Genomic DNA, 20,213 nt, shown 5'->3' on the forward strand with positions numbered 1-20,213 from the left:
CAAGCAGTACTCTTTGTAGCTTGGGAGAGCCCCAGGTGACTTCCTGAGAGTTCTGTGTCCAATCTTCAGCTGCCCAGAGGCCCAATGGGCTCGGGGCTGCCCAGGTTTCCCTCAGGCATCATCGTGTGGCTCCAGTAACCCCCATGGCCCGCGGGTGGGCTCTGATGATTTCCTAAGACTTCCCAACGTGACCCACATGTCCATCTCCAAGATGTCTCCGTGTTTCTCCTGCTCGTGCTCTTGGTGAGGACGGACAAGACGCCTCCTCTCTCTTCGGTCTGCTATTCCTTCACATCCTTCATGACAGCTCTCGTGTCCTCCCCAAGGATTGTCCGGAGAAATTGGTAGATCCTCAAAGGATAGGAAGAGGCCGGGTTTAGTTTTCAATCATTTTTATTTCCAAACTTTATTAACACATCTCCACAGACATTTTCTGAACGTTTACGATCCAGATTGTCTCCCTCACTTCTTCCCTCCCCTCTGCTGGAGCTGGCAAGCAATTCAATCTGAGTCTTACATGCATTCCACTGCAAACCCATTTCCAAATCATTCATTTTTGTAAGCAAATAATCTCCTAAAACCAAACCCCACATGCGATCCCCAAATGAACGAGTGATAAACCACCTTCTTATCTTCATTCCTATTGCAAGAGTTCTTCCTCTGGAGGTGGACAGCCTCCCGTTCAGAAATCCCTCCCAACTGTCCTGGATCATTGTATTGCGGAGAGTGGCAAAGTCAGTTACATTTGATCGTTCCACGCCATTGCTGTTCGTATGTACCGTGTTCTCCTGGTTCTGCTTATTTCACTGTGCATCAGTCCCGAGAGCTCTTTCCAAGCCCTTTCTGAAATCATCCTCTTCATCATTCCCTATGGCACAAAGTTTTCCTTCACCATCCTATACCTCAGTTTCTTCAACCATTCCCCAACTCATGGACATCCCTTTAGCTTCTAATTCTTTGCCACCACAAAAGGAGCAGCTGGAAAGATTTTTGTACAAGTAGGCCCTTTCCTGTCTTTCAAATCTCTCTTGGATACAGACCCCAAAGCAGGACTGATGGATTTTACACTCTTTTTTAGTTCTTTGGTCATCCTTCCAAATTGCCATCCAGAATGGTTGCATCAGTTCACAAGTCTACCAGCAATGCACTGGTATTTGAGCTTTGCTGCATTCCTTCCAAAATTTATCTCTTTCTTTTCCTGCCATATTGGCCATTTGGGTACTTAGTTCTCTGTATATTTTAGAAATGAGTCCTCTCTCAGGGGAATTTGTTATAAAAATGTCCCCATTTGTTCTTTCCCTTCCAATCTTGGTTGCATTGGTTTTGTTTGTACAGACCTTTTTAAATTTAATGCAATCAAAATTATTTATTTTACATCTTGTAATGTTCTCTATCTCTTGTTTGCTCATAAATTCTTCCCTTCTCCACAGATCTGACAGGTAAACTATTCTGTGTTCTCCTAAGTTACTCACAATATCACTCTTTATGTTTAAATTGTGTACCTATTTTAACCTTATCTTGATATAGAGTATAAGCTATGGATCTAAATCTAGTTTTTGCTGTACGGTTTCCCACTTTACCAACAATTTTTGTCAAATACTGAGTTCTTATTGCAAAATCTGGGATTTGGGGGTCTATCAAACACTAGATTGCTGAGGTCATTCACCCCAAGGCTATTCCATTGATCCACCATTCTATTTCTTAGTCAGTACCCGATTTCTTTGACGATTACTGCTTTATAGTACAGTTTAAGATCTGGTACTGCTAGGCCACCATTCTTGACATTTTTTTTTCAATATTCCTGATCCTTTGTTCTTTCAGATAAATTTTGTTTTACTTTTTTCTAGTTCCGTTGAACAGTTTTTTGCTAGTTTGATTGGTTATAGCACTGAATAAGTAAAGAAATTCATTTAGGTAGAATTGTCATTTTAATATTAAATATTAGACCAGTTTTGCATTCCTGGTATAAATCCCACCTGGTCATGGTGTATAATTGTTGGTGGCATATTGCTATGGTCTTTTTGCTAGTATTTTATTTATGATTTTTGCATCAATGTTCATTAAGGAAATTGGTCTGTACTTTTCCTTCTGTTTTTGATTTTCCCGGCTTGGGTATCAGCATCATATTTGTGCCATAAAGTGAATATGGTAGGATTTCCTCTTTGCTTATTTGATATTTGCGAAATATTTTGTATTGTATTTGGATTAATTGTTCTTTCAGGGTTTGATAGAATTCACTTGTGAATCCATCTGGCTCTGGGGACTTTTTCTAAGGGAGTTCATTGATGGTTTGTTCAATTTTTTTTTCTGAGATGGGATTATTTAAATCTATTTTCTCTTTTATTTTAATCTGGGGATTTATTTTTTTGTTACTTTTTGTTACCTTTTTGTTACCTTTTACCGAGTGTATCAGATTTATTGTCTTATAAGTGATCAAAATTGCTCCTAATGATTGCTTTAATTTCCTTTTCTTTGGAGGTGAAATCACCATTTACATTTTTGATCCTGGAAGTTTGTTCTTTTTTAAAAATCAAGTTAAGCAATGCTACACGTATTTGATTTTGTTATTGATCCATCTCCTAGTCTTATTTATTTGTTCAACAGTTCTTTCACTTTCAATTTTATTAAATTCTCCTTTGATTTTAAGAGTTTTCAATTCAGTCCTTAATTGGGGAATTTTAATTTACTCTTTTTCTAGTTATTTATTATTTGTATGCCCAATTCATTGATCTGCTTTCTGTCTATTTTTTAGATATAAGCATTCAGGAATATAAACTTTCCCCTGGGCACTGCTTTGGCTGTATCCCATAAGTTTTGATATTTTGTCTTCTCATTATCATCCTCTTCAATGAAATCAGTGATTTATTTGGTGATTTTTTCTTTGAGCTGCCCATTTTGAAGAGTGAGAGTATGTAGTTTCCAATCAGTTTTTAAATTGTCTTTCCATGGACCTTTACTGATTGTAATTTTTGTTTGGCCATCCCGTGTGGGTGGGTGCAGGGCCCGGTTCTGGGGAAGGGAGTGTTGACTGTGTGTGCAGGGGAGGGTGCATGTGCTTGAGGTGGGGGTCAGCTCTCGTGCTGTCCCATGGCCTCCTGTGCTGCAGAGCAGTGCTGTGTGGTACTTGTAAGCCCCTATCACCCCCTCCCTAGCCCAATGGTCCCAGGACAAGGAAGGAGCCTGAGAGAGAGGCCTGGAAAGGTCAAGGATACACTTTATTGCCAGGGGAGCTCCTGCCTGGCAGTGCCCACACTCTGGTTGCCTGGAGGGAGTCTGTGAGCAGCAGTCGGGGGGTGCATACTGCAAGCTGACGTGGAGTCCTGGGGAAGCAGGAGGGGGTCAGCCATGCATCTGTGGAGCTTTGTGGGGACTCAGGGAGGCCTGGGGTGGGAGGATGTTTGGGGGGTGCCTGGAGGGCCAAATGGAGGCCTCCTTTGTGAGTACTGCTGGGCAGCTGCTGAGGCTCGTGAAGGGGGTAGCAGGGTGGAGAGAGAGCAGAGCCCTGGCTTCAACAGCAGGATTTCTGGCCACAGGAGGTGGAGCAGCAGGAGGGTCTGCAGCAGGTGGGCCGGCAGATGAGGGACACAGAGGAGGTGGGCCGGCAGCAGGATGGGGCACAGCAGCAGGAAGGACCACAGCAGCAGGAGGTGGAAGAGGTGGTGCAACAGGTGGGTTTGCAGGAGAGAGGCACACAGCAGGTGGCTGGGCTACACACTAGTCGACAGCTCAGGGGCATGGAGCAAGCAGGCTGACAGCAGGGAGGCTGGCAGCAGGAGGGCACTGGGCTGCAAGAGAGGACTGGGCAGGCAGAGGTCACACAGCAGCTGGGTTTGCAGCACACAGGCAGGGAGATGCAGCAGCTGGGCTTGCAGCACATGGGCACACAGCAGCAGGACTGTATGGGGGCACTGGGACAGGTTTGGCAGCAGGAAACTCCACAGCCAGTGGACTGGCAGCAGGAGGGGGCACAGACAGCTGGGCAGGGCTGGCAGGAGGCGGGCACACAGCAGACTGGTCGGCACACGAGGGTGAGGCAGGAGGCAGGAGGGCAGCATGGGGCTGGGCAGCAGGAGGGTCCGCTGCAGCCGCAGGGCTCACAGCAGCTCTCTGGGCAGTCGTCCAGTTGCCAGGAGGAGCCCCCCAGGCACGAGCTGGGCATGCAGACGTTGCTGCTGCGGCTCACATCACTGGAGCAGACGGAGTTGGCGGAGGCTGAGGGCAAGCAGGGCCCGGAGAAACAGCTGTGTGCCATGCTGGGAGCCTCTGGGTGGTGCTTTGGGCAGGGAAGGGGGAGAGCAGGGGCTGAGTGTCTGTTGCAGGGAAGGGACTGAGCCTGTCTGGGAGGGGCTGGCAGGGGAGAGGGTGAGTATCAGAGTGTGTGAATGTATGTGAGTATGAGTGTGAGTTAGAGAGTGTGAGTGAGTGTGTGAAGGTCTGGCCGGGGGGGCCCTTTATACCCGCCTGCCAGGAGGATGTGCCAAGGGGCACCTGAGTCTTCTTCCGTGTTGTTGTCTTACAGGCCCTCAGACCCGTCATTAGGGATGTAGCCCTTGTGGCCCAGTAGGTGCCCGTCATCCACAAACAGCTTCACTCGGGCCTCCATTTCCTCACTTCAGGAAACTTCTGTTGCTCTCGCTGGGCTAGTCCGAAGCATCCTGGGGCAAAAGGGACAGCTGGAAATGAGGGGGCCGGAGGGTGCCCTGTGTAGAGACAGGCACACCCTGGGGGGTTTCCAGGGAGGGAGAACACCCCTCCCCCAGCGGTACAAGGAAGGCCTCCTGTACAAGGTCTAAGCTAATGATTCCTACAGCTGAGAGTAAGGATGGGCCGCAGGGCTGCCTCCCCAGCATTCCCAGCATCTGGGGAGACAGAAGTTCATGTCTGGGGAGCCTTGGGCGGCCCCTCTGGCCATAACACCAGGTTTCTGCATAGGATTCTGACCAAAGAGGGCTGGCAGCTGCCCAGGGCAGAGGATCAGGGGCTGCCCCCATCTCAATCAATCAATCCACTGTTCTGTATTGGGTGGGATCTTGACCAAAATGGATCCAATCCCAGCCAATCCCAGCCAGCCTTCCCTGTTCCAAGTTCATGGAGAATTGATCTGCTAGGACTCTTCTGGGTGGCTCAGAGCCCCGTCTCTGGCTCTGAAGTCCCAGTTCTTGGGGGAGGGGGGAAGAGGCACATAAGAGTGGAGAGCAGCTTGGGGGCCCCTTTCTTATCCTTGGGGATGGGCATGAGGACCTCATCTGGCCAGTGGGAATCTGAGTGCCAGGAGGGCAGTGGGCCAGACCACAGAGACAGACAGAGTCAGAAGTGAGGCCACAGTCTCCTGGAAGAGGGAGGAGGTGATGGGTCAGAGCAACAATTGGAACGGATGCCCCTGGCAAGGAGAAATAATGTCTGTTCTTTGTCTCAGTCACCCAAGGGAGGAGAGTGGGTGATGGAGTGAGTATATGGCAGAGAACACATGAGAGCAAGAGGGAGACACAAGGCGTGGGGAGGGGAGAAGGCTTAGAGCAGCTGTCATTGGCCTTTGGAGAGTTATTGGAGGATTCTATGGATTCTTTCAACCTCTGGTTTGCCCTCATGTTCAGGAATATCAGGGCAGTTTTCCTGGACAATTTCTTATACTTTGATGTCCAGCATATGTTTTGGTCATGACTGTCAGGGACTCTGATAATTCTCAGGTCAGTGGTTTTTGCAAGGAGATATTTCATATTTTCTTCTCCTTTTGATTTTGTTTTAATGTTTCTTGACGTTTCCTGAAATCAGTAGCTACTATTTGCCAAACTCTAATTTTTTTTTAAAACCCTTACCTTCCATCTTGGAGTCAATACTGTGTATTGGCTCCAAGGCAGAAGAGTGGCAAGGGCTAGGCAATGGGGGTTAAGGGACTTGCCCAGGGTCACACAGCTGGGAAGTGTCTGATGCCAGATTTGAACCTAGGACCTCTTGTCTCTAGGGCTAGCTCTCAATCCACTGAGCTACCCAGCTGCCCCCCAAACTCTAATTTTTAAAGACTGAGTTTTTTCCATGACCTCTTGATTCTCTTTTTCTATTGGTCCTTTCTACTATTTCTTGTTGACAGTTTTTTCTTCATTTTTTTGCCCCTTTTCCTGTAGGGAGATTTTGACTTGAAGTTGCTCATTTCTTTAGTGTTTGTGTGTGTGTGTGTTTGCATGTGCGTGCCTTTTTTTCATTTGGCCAATTTTGCTTTTTAAGCTTTCATTTTTTCTTTGCATTACTTTCCTTTTCTCCCTTTTCTTTATCCTTTCTTATTTGATTTTTTATATCCTTTTTGACTTTTTCCAGAGGTTTGAATCAAGATTAGTGGCTAGAATCAACCTGACCCAGGTATAGGTTTGGGAATCCAGAGCACAGATTTTCAGGAGGTTTTTATGCCTAGAAATGAGGGTCCTCTCTAAGAGGGTGTATGAGAACCCTTAGGTGTAATTTTGTAAGTGGGCTCTCCTGGTAATATCCTGGAGGGACAAAGTGGGACATCTGTATTAACCCTGCAGGCATGTTGCTCTCATCTATTGTTCCTAGAGCTAAGTTAGAATCAATCATGGCAATTCAAGTAATACGGGTATGTTAATAATGAAAGTCACTTGGGGGTGTTTCAGTGGATATTTCCATCCTTCCTGGGGGCTGCTTTGCAGTCCCCAGTTTCCATGTGGATCATGTCAAACAGGGAGGTCTTTGTTTGCTCCCTCCGGGCAACCCAGGACGAGGGATCACGAGTTTGCCTACACTCTGGTTCTGAGTGTGGCACAGTAGGTAGGGTGGTGATGGTCAACCTGCACTGTTCTGTTGTGGTTTTTTGCTTCTGGTTCCCCCTTGTTTTGTGGAATCCTCCTCTCTGTGCCTCCCATTCACATTGTGTTCAGTCAAAGAGCCCCCTGGCTCGTCCTGCTTTGATGCCTCCCCTTTTATTAAATTTTTATCATTATTTTATTTGGTAATTTCCAAACATTATTCACTGGAAAGAAAGATCATTTTCTTTTCCTCCCCTCCCCGTCTCCCACCACCTTTCCTTCTCCCATAGCCGACGCACGATTCCACTGGTTATCACATGTGTTCTTGACTCGAACCCATTTCACTGTTGTTGGTATTTGCATTAGCGTGTTCATTTAGAGTCTCTCCTCAGTCATATCCCCTCAACCCCTGTAGTCAAGCAGTTGCTTTTTATCGGTGTTTTTACTCCCACAGTTTATCCTCTGCTTGTGGGTAGTGTTTTTTAGATCCCTGCAGATTGTTCTGAGACATTGCATTGACCCTAATGGAGAAGTCCATCACCTTTGATTGTACCACAATGCATCAGTCTCTGTGTACGATGTTCTCCTGGCTCTGCTCCTTTCACTCTGCATCACTTCCTGCAGGTTGTTCCAGTCTCCATGGAATTCCTCCACTTCATTATTCCTTTGAGCACAATAGTATTCCATCACCAACATATACCACAATTTGTTCAGCCATTCCCTAATTGGCGGGCATCCCCTCATTTTCCAATTTTGTGCCACCACAAATAGTGCAGCTATGAATATTCTTGTCAAGTCTTTTTCCTTATTATCTCTTTGGGGTACAAACCCATCAGTTCTATGGCTGGATCAAAGGGCAGATAGTCTTTTAGTGCCCTTTGGGCATAGTTCCAAATTGCCCTCCAGAATGGCTGGATCAATTCACAACTCCACCAGCAATGCATGAATGTCCGACTTTGCCACATCCCCTCCAGCATTCATTACTTTCTTCTGCTGTCATGTTAACCAATCTGCTAGGTGTGAGATGGTACCTCAGAGTTGTTTTGATTTGCATTTCTCTGATTATAAGAGATTTAGAACACTTTTTCATGTGCTTATTCATAGTTTTGATTTCTTTATCTGAAAATTGCCTATTCATGTCTCTTGCCCATTTATCAATTGAGGAATGGTTTGATTTTTTTGTATAATTGATTTAGTTCCTTATAAATTTGAGTGATTAGACCTTTGTCAGAGGTTTTTATTATAAAGATGGTTTCCCAATTTGTTGCTTCCCTTCTACTTTTGACTGCATTGGTTTGTACAAAAACTTTTTAATGTAATCAAAATGATCTATTTTGCATTTTGTAATTTTTTCTAACTCTTGCTTGGTTTTAAATTCCTTCCTTTCCTGCAGATCTGACATGTATACTATTCTATGTTCACTTAATTTACTTATTGTTTCCTTCTTTATATTCAAGTCATTCACCCTTTCTGAGTTTATATTGGTGTGTAGGGTGTGAGAAGTTGATCCAAACCTAATCTCTCCCATACTGTCTTCCAATTTTCCCAACAGTTTTTGTCAAATAGTGTCAAATAGTGGACCCCCAAAGCTGGGATCTTTGGGTTTATCATAGACTGTCTTATTGAGGTTAATTACCCCAAGTCTATTCCACTGATCCTCCTTTCTGTCTCTTAGCCAGTACCATATTGTTTTGATGACCACAGCTTTGTAGTATAGTTTGAGATCTTGTAATGCAAGGTCACCTTCCTTCACATTTTTTTTCAAAAATTTATTTGCTGTTTTTGATCTTTTCTTCTTCCAAATAAACTTTGTTATTTTTTTCCCCAATTCTATAAAAAGTGTTTTGGTAGTTTGATGGGTATAGCACCAAGTCAGTAAATTAAATTAGTTTGGGTAGGATTTTCATTTTTATTATGTTACCTCTTCCTACCCATGAGCAATTAATGTTTTTCCAGTTATTTAGATCTAGTTTTAATTGTGTCGAGAGTGTTTTGTTATTGTGCTCATATAGTTCCTGTGTTTGTCTTGGCAGATAGATTCCTAAGTATTTTATATTGTCTAGGGTGATTTTAAATAGAATTTCTCTTTCTAATTCTTGCTGCTAAGATGTGTTGGAAATATATAGAAATGCTGATGACTTATGTGGGTTTATTTTGTATCCTACAACTTTGCCTAAGTTTTTTATTATTTCCACTAGGTTTTTAGTTGATTTTCTAGGATTCTTTAAATAGACCATCATATCATCTGCAAAGAGTGATAGCTTGGTCTCCTCATTGCCAATTTTAATACCTTCAATTTATTTTTCTTCTCTCATTGCTACTGCTAGTATTTCTAGTATGATGTTAAAAAATAGAGGTGATAATGGGCATCCTTGTTTCACTCTTGATCTTACTGGGAAGGTTTCTAGTTTATCCCCATTGCAGATGATGTTTGCTGAGGGTTTTAGATATATAGTGTTTATTATTTTTAGGAAAGGTCCTTCTATTCCTTTGCTTTCTAGTGTTTTTAATAGGAATGAGTGTTGTATTTTGTCAAAGGCTTTTTCTGCATCTATTGAGATAATCATGTGATTTTTTGTTGTTTTGTTTGTTGATATAGTCAGTTTTGTGAATCGTTTTCCTAATATTGAACTATCCTTGCATTCCTGGCATAAATCCCATCTGATCATAATGAATAATGCTCGTGATCACTTGCTGGAATCTTTTGGCTAGTATCTTATTTAAGATTTTTGCATCTATGTTCATTAAGGAGATTGGTCTATAGTTTTCTTTCTCTGTTTTTGATATACCTGACTTTGGAATCAGTACCATATTTGTGTCATAAAAGGAATTTGGTAGAACTCCTTCTTTGCTTATTCTGTCAAATAGTTTATATAATATTGGGATTAGTTTTTCTTTGAATGTTTGTTAGAATTCACTTGTGAATCCATCAGGCCCTGTGGATTTTTTCTTAGGGAGATCTCTGATGGCTTGGTCAATTTCTTTTTCTGATATGGGGTTATTTAAGTATTCTATTTCTTCTGCTAATCTAGGCAATTTATATTTTTGTAAATATTCATCCATATCACCTAGATTGCCATATTTATTACCATTTAATTGGGCAAATTAGTTTTTAATGATTGCCTTAATTTCCTCTTCATTCGAGGTGAGGTCTCCCTTTTTATCTTGGATACTGTCAATTTGGTTTTCTTCTTTCCTTTTTTGTATTAGACTGACCAGTACTTTGTCTATTTTATTTATTTTTTCAAAGTACCAGATTCTAGTCTTGTTTATTAACTCAATAGTTGTTTGACTTTCAATTTTATTAATTTCTCCTTTAATTTTTAGGTTCTATAATTTAGTTTTCAACTGGGAACTTTTAATTTGTTCACTTAGTAATTTTTTAATTTGCATGCCCAATTCATTGACCTCTGCCCTCTCTAATTTATTGATACATGTAAATTTTCCCCTAAGTACTGCTTTAGCTGCATCCCATAGATTTTGAAAGGATGTCTCTTCATTGTCATTTTCTTCAATGAAATTATTAATTGTTTCTATAATTTGTTCTTTAACCAATTTTGGATAATCATATTATTTAATTTCCAATTAATTTTTGATTTGCCTCTCCATATACCCTTACTAATTATTATTTTTATTGCATTGTGGTCTGAGAAGGTTGAATTTATTTTTTCTCCTCTTTTTCACTTGTTTGCAATGTTTTTATGCCCTAGTACATGGTCAGTCTTTGCGAATGTACCATGTGCTGCTGAGAAGAAGGTGTATTCCTTTTTATTCCTATTTATTTCCCTCCACTTATCTACTAACTTCAGTTTTTCTAAAATTTCATTCACTTCTATTACTTCTTTCTTATTTATTTATCTAGTTCTGATAGAGGAAGGTTCTGGTCTCCCACTAGTATAGTTTTTCTATCTATTTCATCCTTGAGCTCCCCTAGTTTCTCCTTTAGAAATTTGGATGCTATGCATTTTGGTGCATACATGTTGAGTACTGATATTTCCTCATTGTCTATACTGCCTTTTATCAGGATGTAATTACCTTCCCCATCCCTTTTAACTAGATCTATTTTTACTTTGGCTTTGTCAGATATCATGATTGCGACTTCTGCCTTCTTTTTATCAGTTGATGCCCAATAGATTTCGAGCCATCTACTTTTACCCTATGAGTATCTACCTTCCTCATGTCTGTTTCTTGTAGACATTCTTGTAGGATTTTGGTTTCTGATCCACTTTGCTATTTGCTTCCACTTTACAGGTGAGTTCATCCCATTCACATTCAAAGTTATGATTACTACCTGTGTATTTCCCAACATTTTGATTTTCTCTTCTTGTCCTGCCCTTTCCTCATTCATTATTTCCTTCTACACCAGTATTCTGTTTTAATCAGTTCCCCTAATCCCCACACTTATTTTAGTTTCCTTTCCCCCCTTCTTATTCCTCTCTTAATTTTCTTTCAGGGTCTTTTAAAGCTACCGCACAAACTCTCCCCTTTGAATTACTTCCTTCCCCACCCTCCCTTTCTTCCCCCTCCCTTTTTACTCCCCTTTTGTTTTTAGAGTCTATTAAATTCCCTTCCCCCTATTCCCCCCCCCTTTTTAACTCCCCTCTCCCCTCCCCTCTTAGTTTTCCCCCCTCAGCTTCCGTATAGGGTAAGATAGAGTTCAATTCCCCAATGAATCTAGATGCTCTTTCCTCTCGGAACTGATTCCACTGAGAATAAGGTTTTGAGTATTACATTTTAGCACTCTCTTTCTCTTTCTTATAGTTGTATTCTTCCCCTCCCTCTCCTGTGTGCCTTCTTGTGTAGTATATGTTATCCTAATTTTCTTATTCCTTCAAGTTTCTCTTGGTGTCACTCCCCCCTTCTTTCTTCTTTTTTTATTTGATTTTAAACCACTTAGTACCCCAATCTCTACCTATGGATAATTCTTCTAACTAATATAATAGTAAATACAATTTTTGACCATTAGAAATAACATTTTTCCATATAGGAATATAAACTATTTGGCCTTATTTGAGGCCTTTAGAGAACCAAAAAAATAAGACCCCTCACTTTTTTATTTACCTTTTCGTGTTTCTCTTGATTTTTAAATTTTGATGTCAAATTTTCTGTTTAGTTCTGGTCTTTTCTTTACAAATATTTGAAAGTCTTCTATTTTTGTTTAATGCCCATACTTTCCCCTAGAAGTATATAGTCAATTTTGATGGGTAGGTGATCCTTGGTTGTAGACCCAATTCTCTTGCCTTTCTGAATATCATATTCCAAGCCTTTCGGTCTTTTAGCGTGGAGGCTGCCAGATCATGTGTAATCCTGATTGGTGCTCCTTGGTATCTAAATTGTTTCTTTCTGGCTTCTTGTAATATTTTCTCCTTAGCTTGGAAGTTCTTGAATTTGGCAATTACATTCCGGGGTGGGGGTATGTGTTTTGAGGATTTAGTGTAGCAGGTGATCTATGGACTCTTTCAATGTCTATTTTGCCCTCTTGTTGCAGAACATCAGGGCAGTTTTCTTGGATAATTTCTTTTCATATGGTGTCAAGGTTTTTGTTTTTTCCAGGTTTTTAGGTATGGCTATGATTCTCAAATTGCCTCTCTGACCTCTATTTTCAAGGTCAATCACCCTCTCAATGAGATATTTTGTGTTGCCTTCTAATCTGTCAGTTTTTTGGCTTTGCTTTATTAATTCTTGCTGTCTTATGAGATCATTGGCTTCTACTTGCCCAATTATATTTTTTAATGACTGGTTTTCCACTAAGATCTTTTGATTTTCTTTTTCAGTTTGATATATTCTGCTTTTCATGGCTTCCAGCATCTCATTTCTGGTCTTCAATTTGCTTATTATTTCATTTGATTTCTGGGCTTCAATTTCCAAGTGAGAGATCCTGTCTTTTAAACTGTTATTTTCTTTTTTGGACTATTTCCCACTTTTCTTGCCACATCTCTTCCATTTTTGTGACAATCTTGGATTTAAAGTCTTCAAGAACTTGTGATCAATTTCCATTTTTTGAAGGTTTGTGTATGTTTAATTGTTGGTCATCTTCTGCTGTCTCTTCTTTAGTCTGGGTTTTTTCTGCATAAAAATTATCAAGGGTTAACATTTTCTTGTTTTCTTTTCTTTTCTTTTCTTTTCTTTTCTTTTTCTTTTTCTTTTTCTTTAAAAACATTTTTTTTTGTATTCATGGATTTTAGTTCCTGGGAGTTAGTGGCCATTGCCTTGTTCCTTCTTGGTCAGATGTCTAAGTGAGGAATGTGGGTGATTTTTGTATTAGTCTCTGGAGAGGTTTTTGCCCTGAGGATATTTTTCCCCAGTTCTCAGCAATGTTCAGCTGCTCTTAGTGGCAGGTCCAGACCCAAAGAACTTAAAGAATGCCTTGCAGAAGTCTGGGTGTGGATTCCAGACAAGACTCTGTATTGAGCACTGGAGAGATTTTTGCCCATAGGCTATTTTTCACGTTTCTGTGACATTTTGCTTTGAGCCTCCCCTCTCTGCCCAAGCTCCATGCCCTATCTCCAAGTTTCCTCAGCCTACTGGGATCCCTAGTCTTGCTGTTCTTATGGGTAGGTCCAGCCCTCAAGAACTTAAAAATTGCCTGGGAAGAGGTCTGGGTGTGGAGTGTAGGGAGGTCTCTGTTTTGAGCACTGGAGAGGTTTAAGCCTGAGGGCTTTTTATGGTTCTCTGTGGTGTTTTTCTGTGAGCTGAACCCTCTTCCCAAGCTCTTCAGCAACACCCTATCTCCATGTTTCCTCAACTTCCCAGTGTTCTGAGTCGTTTCTCTTAGAGAAAGTCTGTGTTGAACTCAGCCAACTTCCCTCCTAGAACTTAGAAGTTTGTCTCATGTTCACTTGGACTCTGGAAAGGTAGGTGAAGTGGGGGAAGGGTGATGAGCTCGCCCCTTGGTGGGGGAAATTTTGCTCCCTTTTAGTGTGGAAATGCCCTAACTTTGCCTACCTTCTGTGCTGTGTCCTACTGTGGAACCTATTCACTTGTTTGATTTTGTTTTTGTCTATTTGAGGCACTCTGTCTTGATTGGTGGAAAGGAGCTCTGCTTCTACTCAGTAGCCATCTTGATCTGACTGATATTTCTTCATTATTTATACTGCCTTTCATCAAGATGTAATTTCCTTCCTTATATCTTTTAATCAAATCTGTTTTTACTTTAGCTTTGTCTGAGATCATGTTCCTACTCCAGATTCTGCTCTAGACTCTTACCTTTATCCTGTGTATGTCTACCTGCCTCAAGTGTGTTTCTTGTAGACAACCTATGTTAGGATTCTGGTTTTTAATCCATTCTGTTATCTACTTCCATTTAATGGGTGAGTTCATACCATTCACATTCATAGTTATGATTACCATCTGTCTATTCCCCTCCATTTGACTTATTCCTGTAATTGTAACTATTGTTTCCCTTTTACCTTCTCCTCTAGTGTTTCACTTTTAGTCACCCTCCTCCCCCTTTCCCTCCCTTATATTACCCCCTTTACCACCACTTCCTTTGTTATTTTCCTTTTACAATGGACCCTTTTGAACATCCCCTCCAACCTCTCCTTCTGTTGTATTACTCCCCTCCCACCACACCATTTCTTATTGCCCTTTACTTCTCTATAGGGCTAGAGACAATTCTGTACCCTAATGGATCTGACTGTTCTTCCCTCTCTGAGCCAATTTCAATTAGAGTAAGGTTTAAGTATTACCTGTCACTAACCTCTTACTCCCTTTCATTGTATTGGTCTTTTCTCCTCCCTCTACCCCAACTCCCACACTTCTTTATGTGATATATTTTGCCCAGTTTAACCTCTTCCCTCATTTCTCTTTATATAATCCTCTTTTTCCACCCCTTGTTTTTTACATTTTTTGACATATCATCCAAAAATGGCTTACCACTATATTCTCTATGTATACTTCTTTTAGCTACTATGATAATAATAACATTTTAAGAGTTACAGATATCATCTTTCCATATAGCAATACATGCCATATAGAAATACATGCCATTTGACCTTACAGAAGTCCTTAATTTTTTTCTCTTCCTTATTTACCTTTTATATTTCTCTTCAATTTTATATTTCAGTATCAAATTTTCTGTTTAGGTTTGGTCTTTTTTTCAGGAATGCTTTGAAATCTTCTATTTTATTAAATGACCATGTTTTCCCCTGAAAGAATATAGTCAGTTTTACTGGGTAATTGATTCTTGGTTGTAGACCTAGTTCCCATACTTTCTGGAATATCATATTCTATGTCTCCCAGTCCTTCAATGTGGATGCTGCCAGATCTTTTGTAATCCTAATTGGTGCTCCATGATATCTGAATTGTTTCTTTCCAGCAGTTTGTAGTATCCTCTGCTTGGCCTGGGAATTCTTGAGCTTGGCTATGACATTCCTGGGGAATTTTCAATTGGGGCTTTAATGCTGGATGTTCAAGAATTTCAGGGCAGTTTTTCTTGGGTAATTTCCTATAGTATGATGTCTAGGCTTTTTTTTTTTTTGGTCATGATTTTTGGGTATTCCAATAATTCTAAAATTGTGTCTCTTGGATCAATTTTCTAGGCCAGTTGTTTTCTCAGTGAGGTATCTCATATTATCTTCAAGTTTTTCATTCTTTTGATTTTGTTTTAATATGCCTTGGTGTCTTGTGAAGTCATTAGTTTCTAATTGCCCAATTCTAATCTTTAAATACTAAATTTCTTCCATGAGATTTTGGTCCTCCTTTTCCTTTTGGTCCATTTTTCCTTTCAAGTCATTCTTCTCTTCTGTTTTTTTTTTTTTTTTGCATCATTTTCCAGCAAGTCAATTCTGGCTTTTAATGCCTCTGTCTCTGTTTCCAGATGACCTATTTTGCTTTTCAGGCTACTATTTTCCTTTTGCTATTTTTCTTTGAACTATCTTATTTGATTTTTAAATTCCTTTTTGAGCTCCTCCATAGCTTGCATCCAATTCCCTGTTTTGTTTTGTTTTGTTTTGTTTTTTGAGACTTTTATTGATGTCTCCTAGATTTCACTCTCATCCATTGGTTCTGTTCTTTGGTCCTTGCACCCATAAGAAGCTTTCAATTGTAGCTTTTTTCTCTTTTGTTTGCTCATTTTATTTACTTTTTCCTCCCAACCTATATACTAAATAGACTTGCCCCTCTCTTGATTTACTGAACCAGAGTGTTTGAGCTGTTATGCCTTGAGGCTGAATCTTCTCTTTTCTCAGTCCTCTGCTGATATACAGGATTCAGCCTTTTGAGCTAAGCTGCTGAGCTCACTTGCCCCGGAGCAAATTCTTCACTGTGGCCAGCAGACTGAGGGTGTCCAGGCAGGTGGCCCCCTCCAAGTTCTTCCCTGCCAGTCCATCTTAGAGCCCTGAACCATGTGTGATGGGTCAGAGACAAACACTCATGGCTACAGTCTGCTGGAATCTCACACAGACAGCCTGGTCTTTTTGCAGGTCTTGGCGTGGTGGGTGGGAGAGGGTGTCCCACCTGATGGTTCCTCCCTAGCAGCCATTATCCGTGCCCCAGGGCCATGTGTGGTGGGTCTGCAGTTGCAGTCTCTGCCTCTGCCCAGGGGCTCACATAGTCAGCCCAGTCATATTGGGTATAAACACTGGCTTGGGGAGGGCATCTCTCCCTTCCCCCCAAATAGACACCCTGTGCCTACCTCTCAGTTCTTTTCAGTTGGGGAGTCTTGTGTCTTCTTCTTGTTGGGTTTGGATTTCTGTTTTCTTTGAAGGGCCACATAAATGTTGCTTTAGAAGGATTGTCAGAGAGGTCTGGCTTTAGGTGCTCCTAAGCCGCTATCTTGGCTCTGCCTCCCATACTCACACTGCACACTCAGCAAGTCAGGGCTCGCCAGTGCTGTCCTGCAGATGTCTACAGGACTCCCTTAGGCTTCACTTGTCCCTGGGCCTGGCAGCACCAATGGGCTACACCAAGAAGCTCAAGAAGTGGCCTCGACTCCTCCCACAAACCCAGGCGTGAGAGAAACTTGCTCTCAACATTGAACCCATCTTCCCTGGAGATCAGTGAGGGAGGCATGAAGGCGGGAGCTGCCCCTCCAGCAGCAGAGCTCCCAGCAACCCCAGAGAGACAAAGGGCCGAAAGCTAATGGCTTCTTTTTTGCCTTCCTTTCTGGAGCACCGAAACCCAAAGGACCTGATGTGTGGCAGCTTCCTGTCCACAAAGGGATGAAGCCGCCCAGCCCAGAGTCTCTCCCCTTGGACACTTGCCGGTCCCTTCCTTCCTGAGCCGCCTGAGGATGCTCTCGGGTACATACGAGATGTGGTGACGTGGCGTGCCACAGAGCCAACCTTCCGGTGAGCCCCCTTGTTGTGAACGTTGTGCACCGACTACATAGCCCTGTGGGCTCCCCTCCTTGGCAGGATGCCTTTGCCCGCTGGCAGCCATTAGTTAAGGATGGGAGGGTGAAGACTTGGACCGTTGGGGTGGGGGGACGTTATCAAGGGACTTGGGTCAGAGAGCCTCGAAGGCTACCGCCAAATATTCTGGCTCCTCCTTAGGGACTTACTTGGTCACTACCTTTCATTGAGCTCTTGTGGGCTAGGCCCCACCCGAACGAATTTCTAACCCTGAAGCACCCTTCCCAGCCTGTGGGCCTCTGTTGCTGGGAGACTGACAAGCAGAACTATGAGGTATTACTGATCCAGCCATCTACTCATGTCCCTCTGGAGGGGTCCTGCTTGGTGGAGCTCGTAGACCCCATCTGAGGAGACTCCAAAGCGAAGATGGGGCCTCTTTCCCAGCTTTGGCTTCCTTCTGTTTCTATATACAGGCGAATCCCTTGGAATTTGCCACTAGGCACAGCTGGTGTCCCTGCTCTGGGAAGTTCACTAGCTCTTACCCATCCCAGAGTGCTCTGGGGCTCTATGGCCCTGTTGGGGCAGATAGAGTTGTGCACATGGTGGCAGAGAATGCCTGAAAGGGGTGCAGTCTAGGGAGGCTCTCACGGGTCGTGACTGCTCTTCTGTGAATCGGGCACTCTCATATGGCCAGTCTTGTAGCTGAGCACAGAAGCCCTGTGTGAGTGCCAGAGCTTTGTCAGCGGCAGGCTGTGGCTGGGGTTGTGCATTTAAGGAAAGCAGGTCATGGGCGACTTCTCCAGGAGGGGAGGGAGGGCCGGCAGGCCACTGAGCCTGGCCTCAGGGTGCCCCAAAGTTCTGCTTGAGAGCTGGGTGAGCTCAGGGAGGCACAGCAGGCAGAGCTATTCAGTGAGTGCCCAGGCTGGCCCCAGACCTGCACCTGATCCTTGATGGGCATTCTCTGGGCCAGGAGGAGAAAGGGAGCATCCGGACTGCGAAAGTCTCCCAGCTGTTCTCATCGTGCAGCTCTTGTTCCTGATATATGTGGCCAGGAGTCCCCTGATGTCCAAAGGCCCGTTGAGGTGTGCCCAGAGCCCAGTGCGGGGACACAGGGCAGCCTCGATCAGAGCATGCAGAGGCTCTCCAGGGCATGGCTCTGGGGGAGGGAGTGCTGGCTGTGTGTGAGGGGGGGCGTGCTTGGGTGGGGGTCAGCTCACATGCTGTCCTGTGGCCTCCGGTGCTCCCTGGCAGGGCTGTGCGGTACTTGTGCCCCCCATTGCCCCCTCCCCAGCCCGATGGTCCCAGGACAAGGAAAGAGCCTGAGCGGGAGGCCAGGAAGGGTCACGGATGCACTTTATTGCCAGGGGAGCCCCTGCATAGCCGTGCTCAAATGCTGGGAGCCTGGAGGGAACCTGGGGGGAGCACACGGGGTGGGGGGCATCCCACAGACTGAGCCGGGGCCTGGGGAAGCAGGAGGGGGTCAGCCATGAGTCAGAGGGGCTTTGTGGGGGCCCAGAGCCTGAGGTGGGGGAGGTACTCAGAGGGCCTGGAGGGCCAAATGGAGGCCCCCTTTGGGGGTGCTGCTGGGCAGCTGCTGAGGCTCGTGAAGGGGGGAGCAGGGTGGAGAGAGAGCAGAGCCCTGGGTTCAACAGCAGGATTTCTGGCCACAGGAGGTGGAGCAGCAGGAGGGTCTGCAGCAGGTGGGCCGGCAGATGAGGGACACAGAGGAGGTGGGGTGGCAGCAGGAGGGGGCACAGCAGCAGGAGGAGGAAGAGTTGGTGCAGCAGGTGGGTTTGCAGGAGAGAGGCACACAGCAGGAGGCTGGACTACCCACAGGCTGGCAGCAGGAGGAGGAGGAGGTGGTGCAGCAGGTGGGTTTGCAGGAGAGAGGCACACAGCAGGTGGCTGGACTACACACTGGTCGACAGCTCAGGGGCATGGAGCAAGCAGGCTGGCAGCAGGGAGGCTGGCAGCAGGAGGACACTGGGTAGCAGGAGGGAGCTGGGCAGACAGAGGTCACACAGCAGCTGGGTTTGCAGCACACAGGCAGGGAGATGCAGCAGCTGGGCTTGCAGCACATGGGCACACAGCAGCAGGACTGTATGGGGGCACAGGGACAGGCTTGGCAGCAGGAAGCCCCACAGCCAGTGGACTGGCAGCAGGAAGGACAGACAGCTGGGCAGGGCTGGCAGGAGGTGGGTACACAGCAGACTGGTCGGCACACAAGGGTGAGGCAGGAGGCAGGAGGGCAGCACGAGGCTGGGCAGCAGGAGGGGCCACAGCCACCACAGGGCTCACAGCAGCTCTCTGGGCAGTCGTCGAGCTGCCAGGAGGAGCCCCCCGGGCATGAGCTGGGCAAGCAGATGTTGCTGCTGCGGCTCACATCACTGGAGCAGACAGAGTTGGCGGAGGCTGAGGGCAAGCAGGGCCCAGAGAAACAGCTGTGTGCCATGCTGGGAGCCGCTGGGTGGGGGCTTTGGGCAGCGAAGGGGGAGAGCAGAGGCTGAGTGTCTGTTGCAGGGAAGGGACTGAGCCTGTCGGGGAGGGGCTGCTGGAGAGAGGGTGTCAGAGTGTGTGAGAGTGAGTGAGTGTGAGTGAGGGTATGAGTGAGTATGTGAAGGTCTCCTGGCTGGGGGGCCCTTTATACCTGCCTGCCAGGAGGATGTGCCAAGGGGCACCTGAGTCTTCTTCCCTGTTGTTGTCTAACCTGCGACCTTAGACCCGTCATTAGGGATGGTGCCCTCGTGGCCTAGGAGGTGCCCATCAGCCACAAACAGCTTCATTCAGGTCTCCATTTCCTCCCTTTAGGAAACTTCTGTTGTTAGCCCAGGACTTGTCCAGCGTTGGGAGTCAAGACAGGCTGCCTTCCCAGCATTCCCAGCAGCTGAGGGAGACACAGAAGGTCCCACAGAAGGGGACCAACAGAGTGGCCACTTTATTTTTTGTTTTGTTTTGTACTTTTTCTGTCTTTATTTTTTTGTAGATGGTTTTTTATTTTTATTTATTTTTTTGGAAAAGTTTATTTAATTAATTTAGCATATTTTTCCATGGTTACAAGATTCATGCTCTTTCCCTCCTCTCCTCCCTCCCCACTCCTGTAGCTGACCCACCATTCCACTGGGTTTTACTTGTGTCATTGATCACGACCTATTTCCATATTATT

At 44.4% G+C, this 20,213-nt stretch overlaps 2 protein-coding genes across 2 annotated transcripts; both read right to left on the minus strand.

Annotated features, from left to right (window-relative positions):
- Positions 1-3,405: 3,405 nt before the first annotated feature.
- Positions 3,406-4,258, minus strand: LOC103102378 (keratin-associated protein 4-4-like). The gene has a single exon (XM_007505511.2). It carries the CDS (start codon positions 4,250-4,252, stop codon positions 3,509-3,511), a length of 744 nt encoding a protein of 247 aa, XP_007505573.2. The 5' UTR covers positions 4,253-4,258; the 3' UTR covers positions 3,406-3,508.
- A 14,437-nt stretch (positions 4,259-18,695) lies between these two features.
- Positions 18,696-19,833, minus strand: LOC130456981 (keratin-associated protein 4-4-like). The gene is made up of 2 exons (XM_056814803.1): positions 19,758-19,833; positions 18,696-19,462 (listed from the first exon to the last, which is right to left on the minus strand). The coding sequence occupies exons 1-2, from the start codon at positions 19,831-19,833 to the stop codon at positions 18,696-18,698; spliced, it is 843 nt and encodes a 280-aa protein (XP_056670781.1).
- Between the last annotated feature and the right edge of the window lie 380 nt (positions 19,834-20,213).

Source organism: Monodelphis domestica, chromosome 2 (assembly GCF_027887165.1).
Source record: "Monodelphis domestica isolate mMonDom1 chromosome 2, mMonDom1.pri, whole genome shotgun sequence".
Classification (NCBI taxonomy): domain Eukaryota; kingdom Metazoa; phylum Chordata; class Mammalia; order Didelphimorphia; family Didelphidae; genus Monodelphis; species Monodelphis domestica.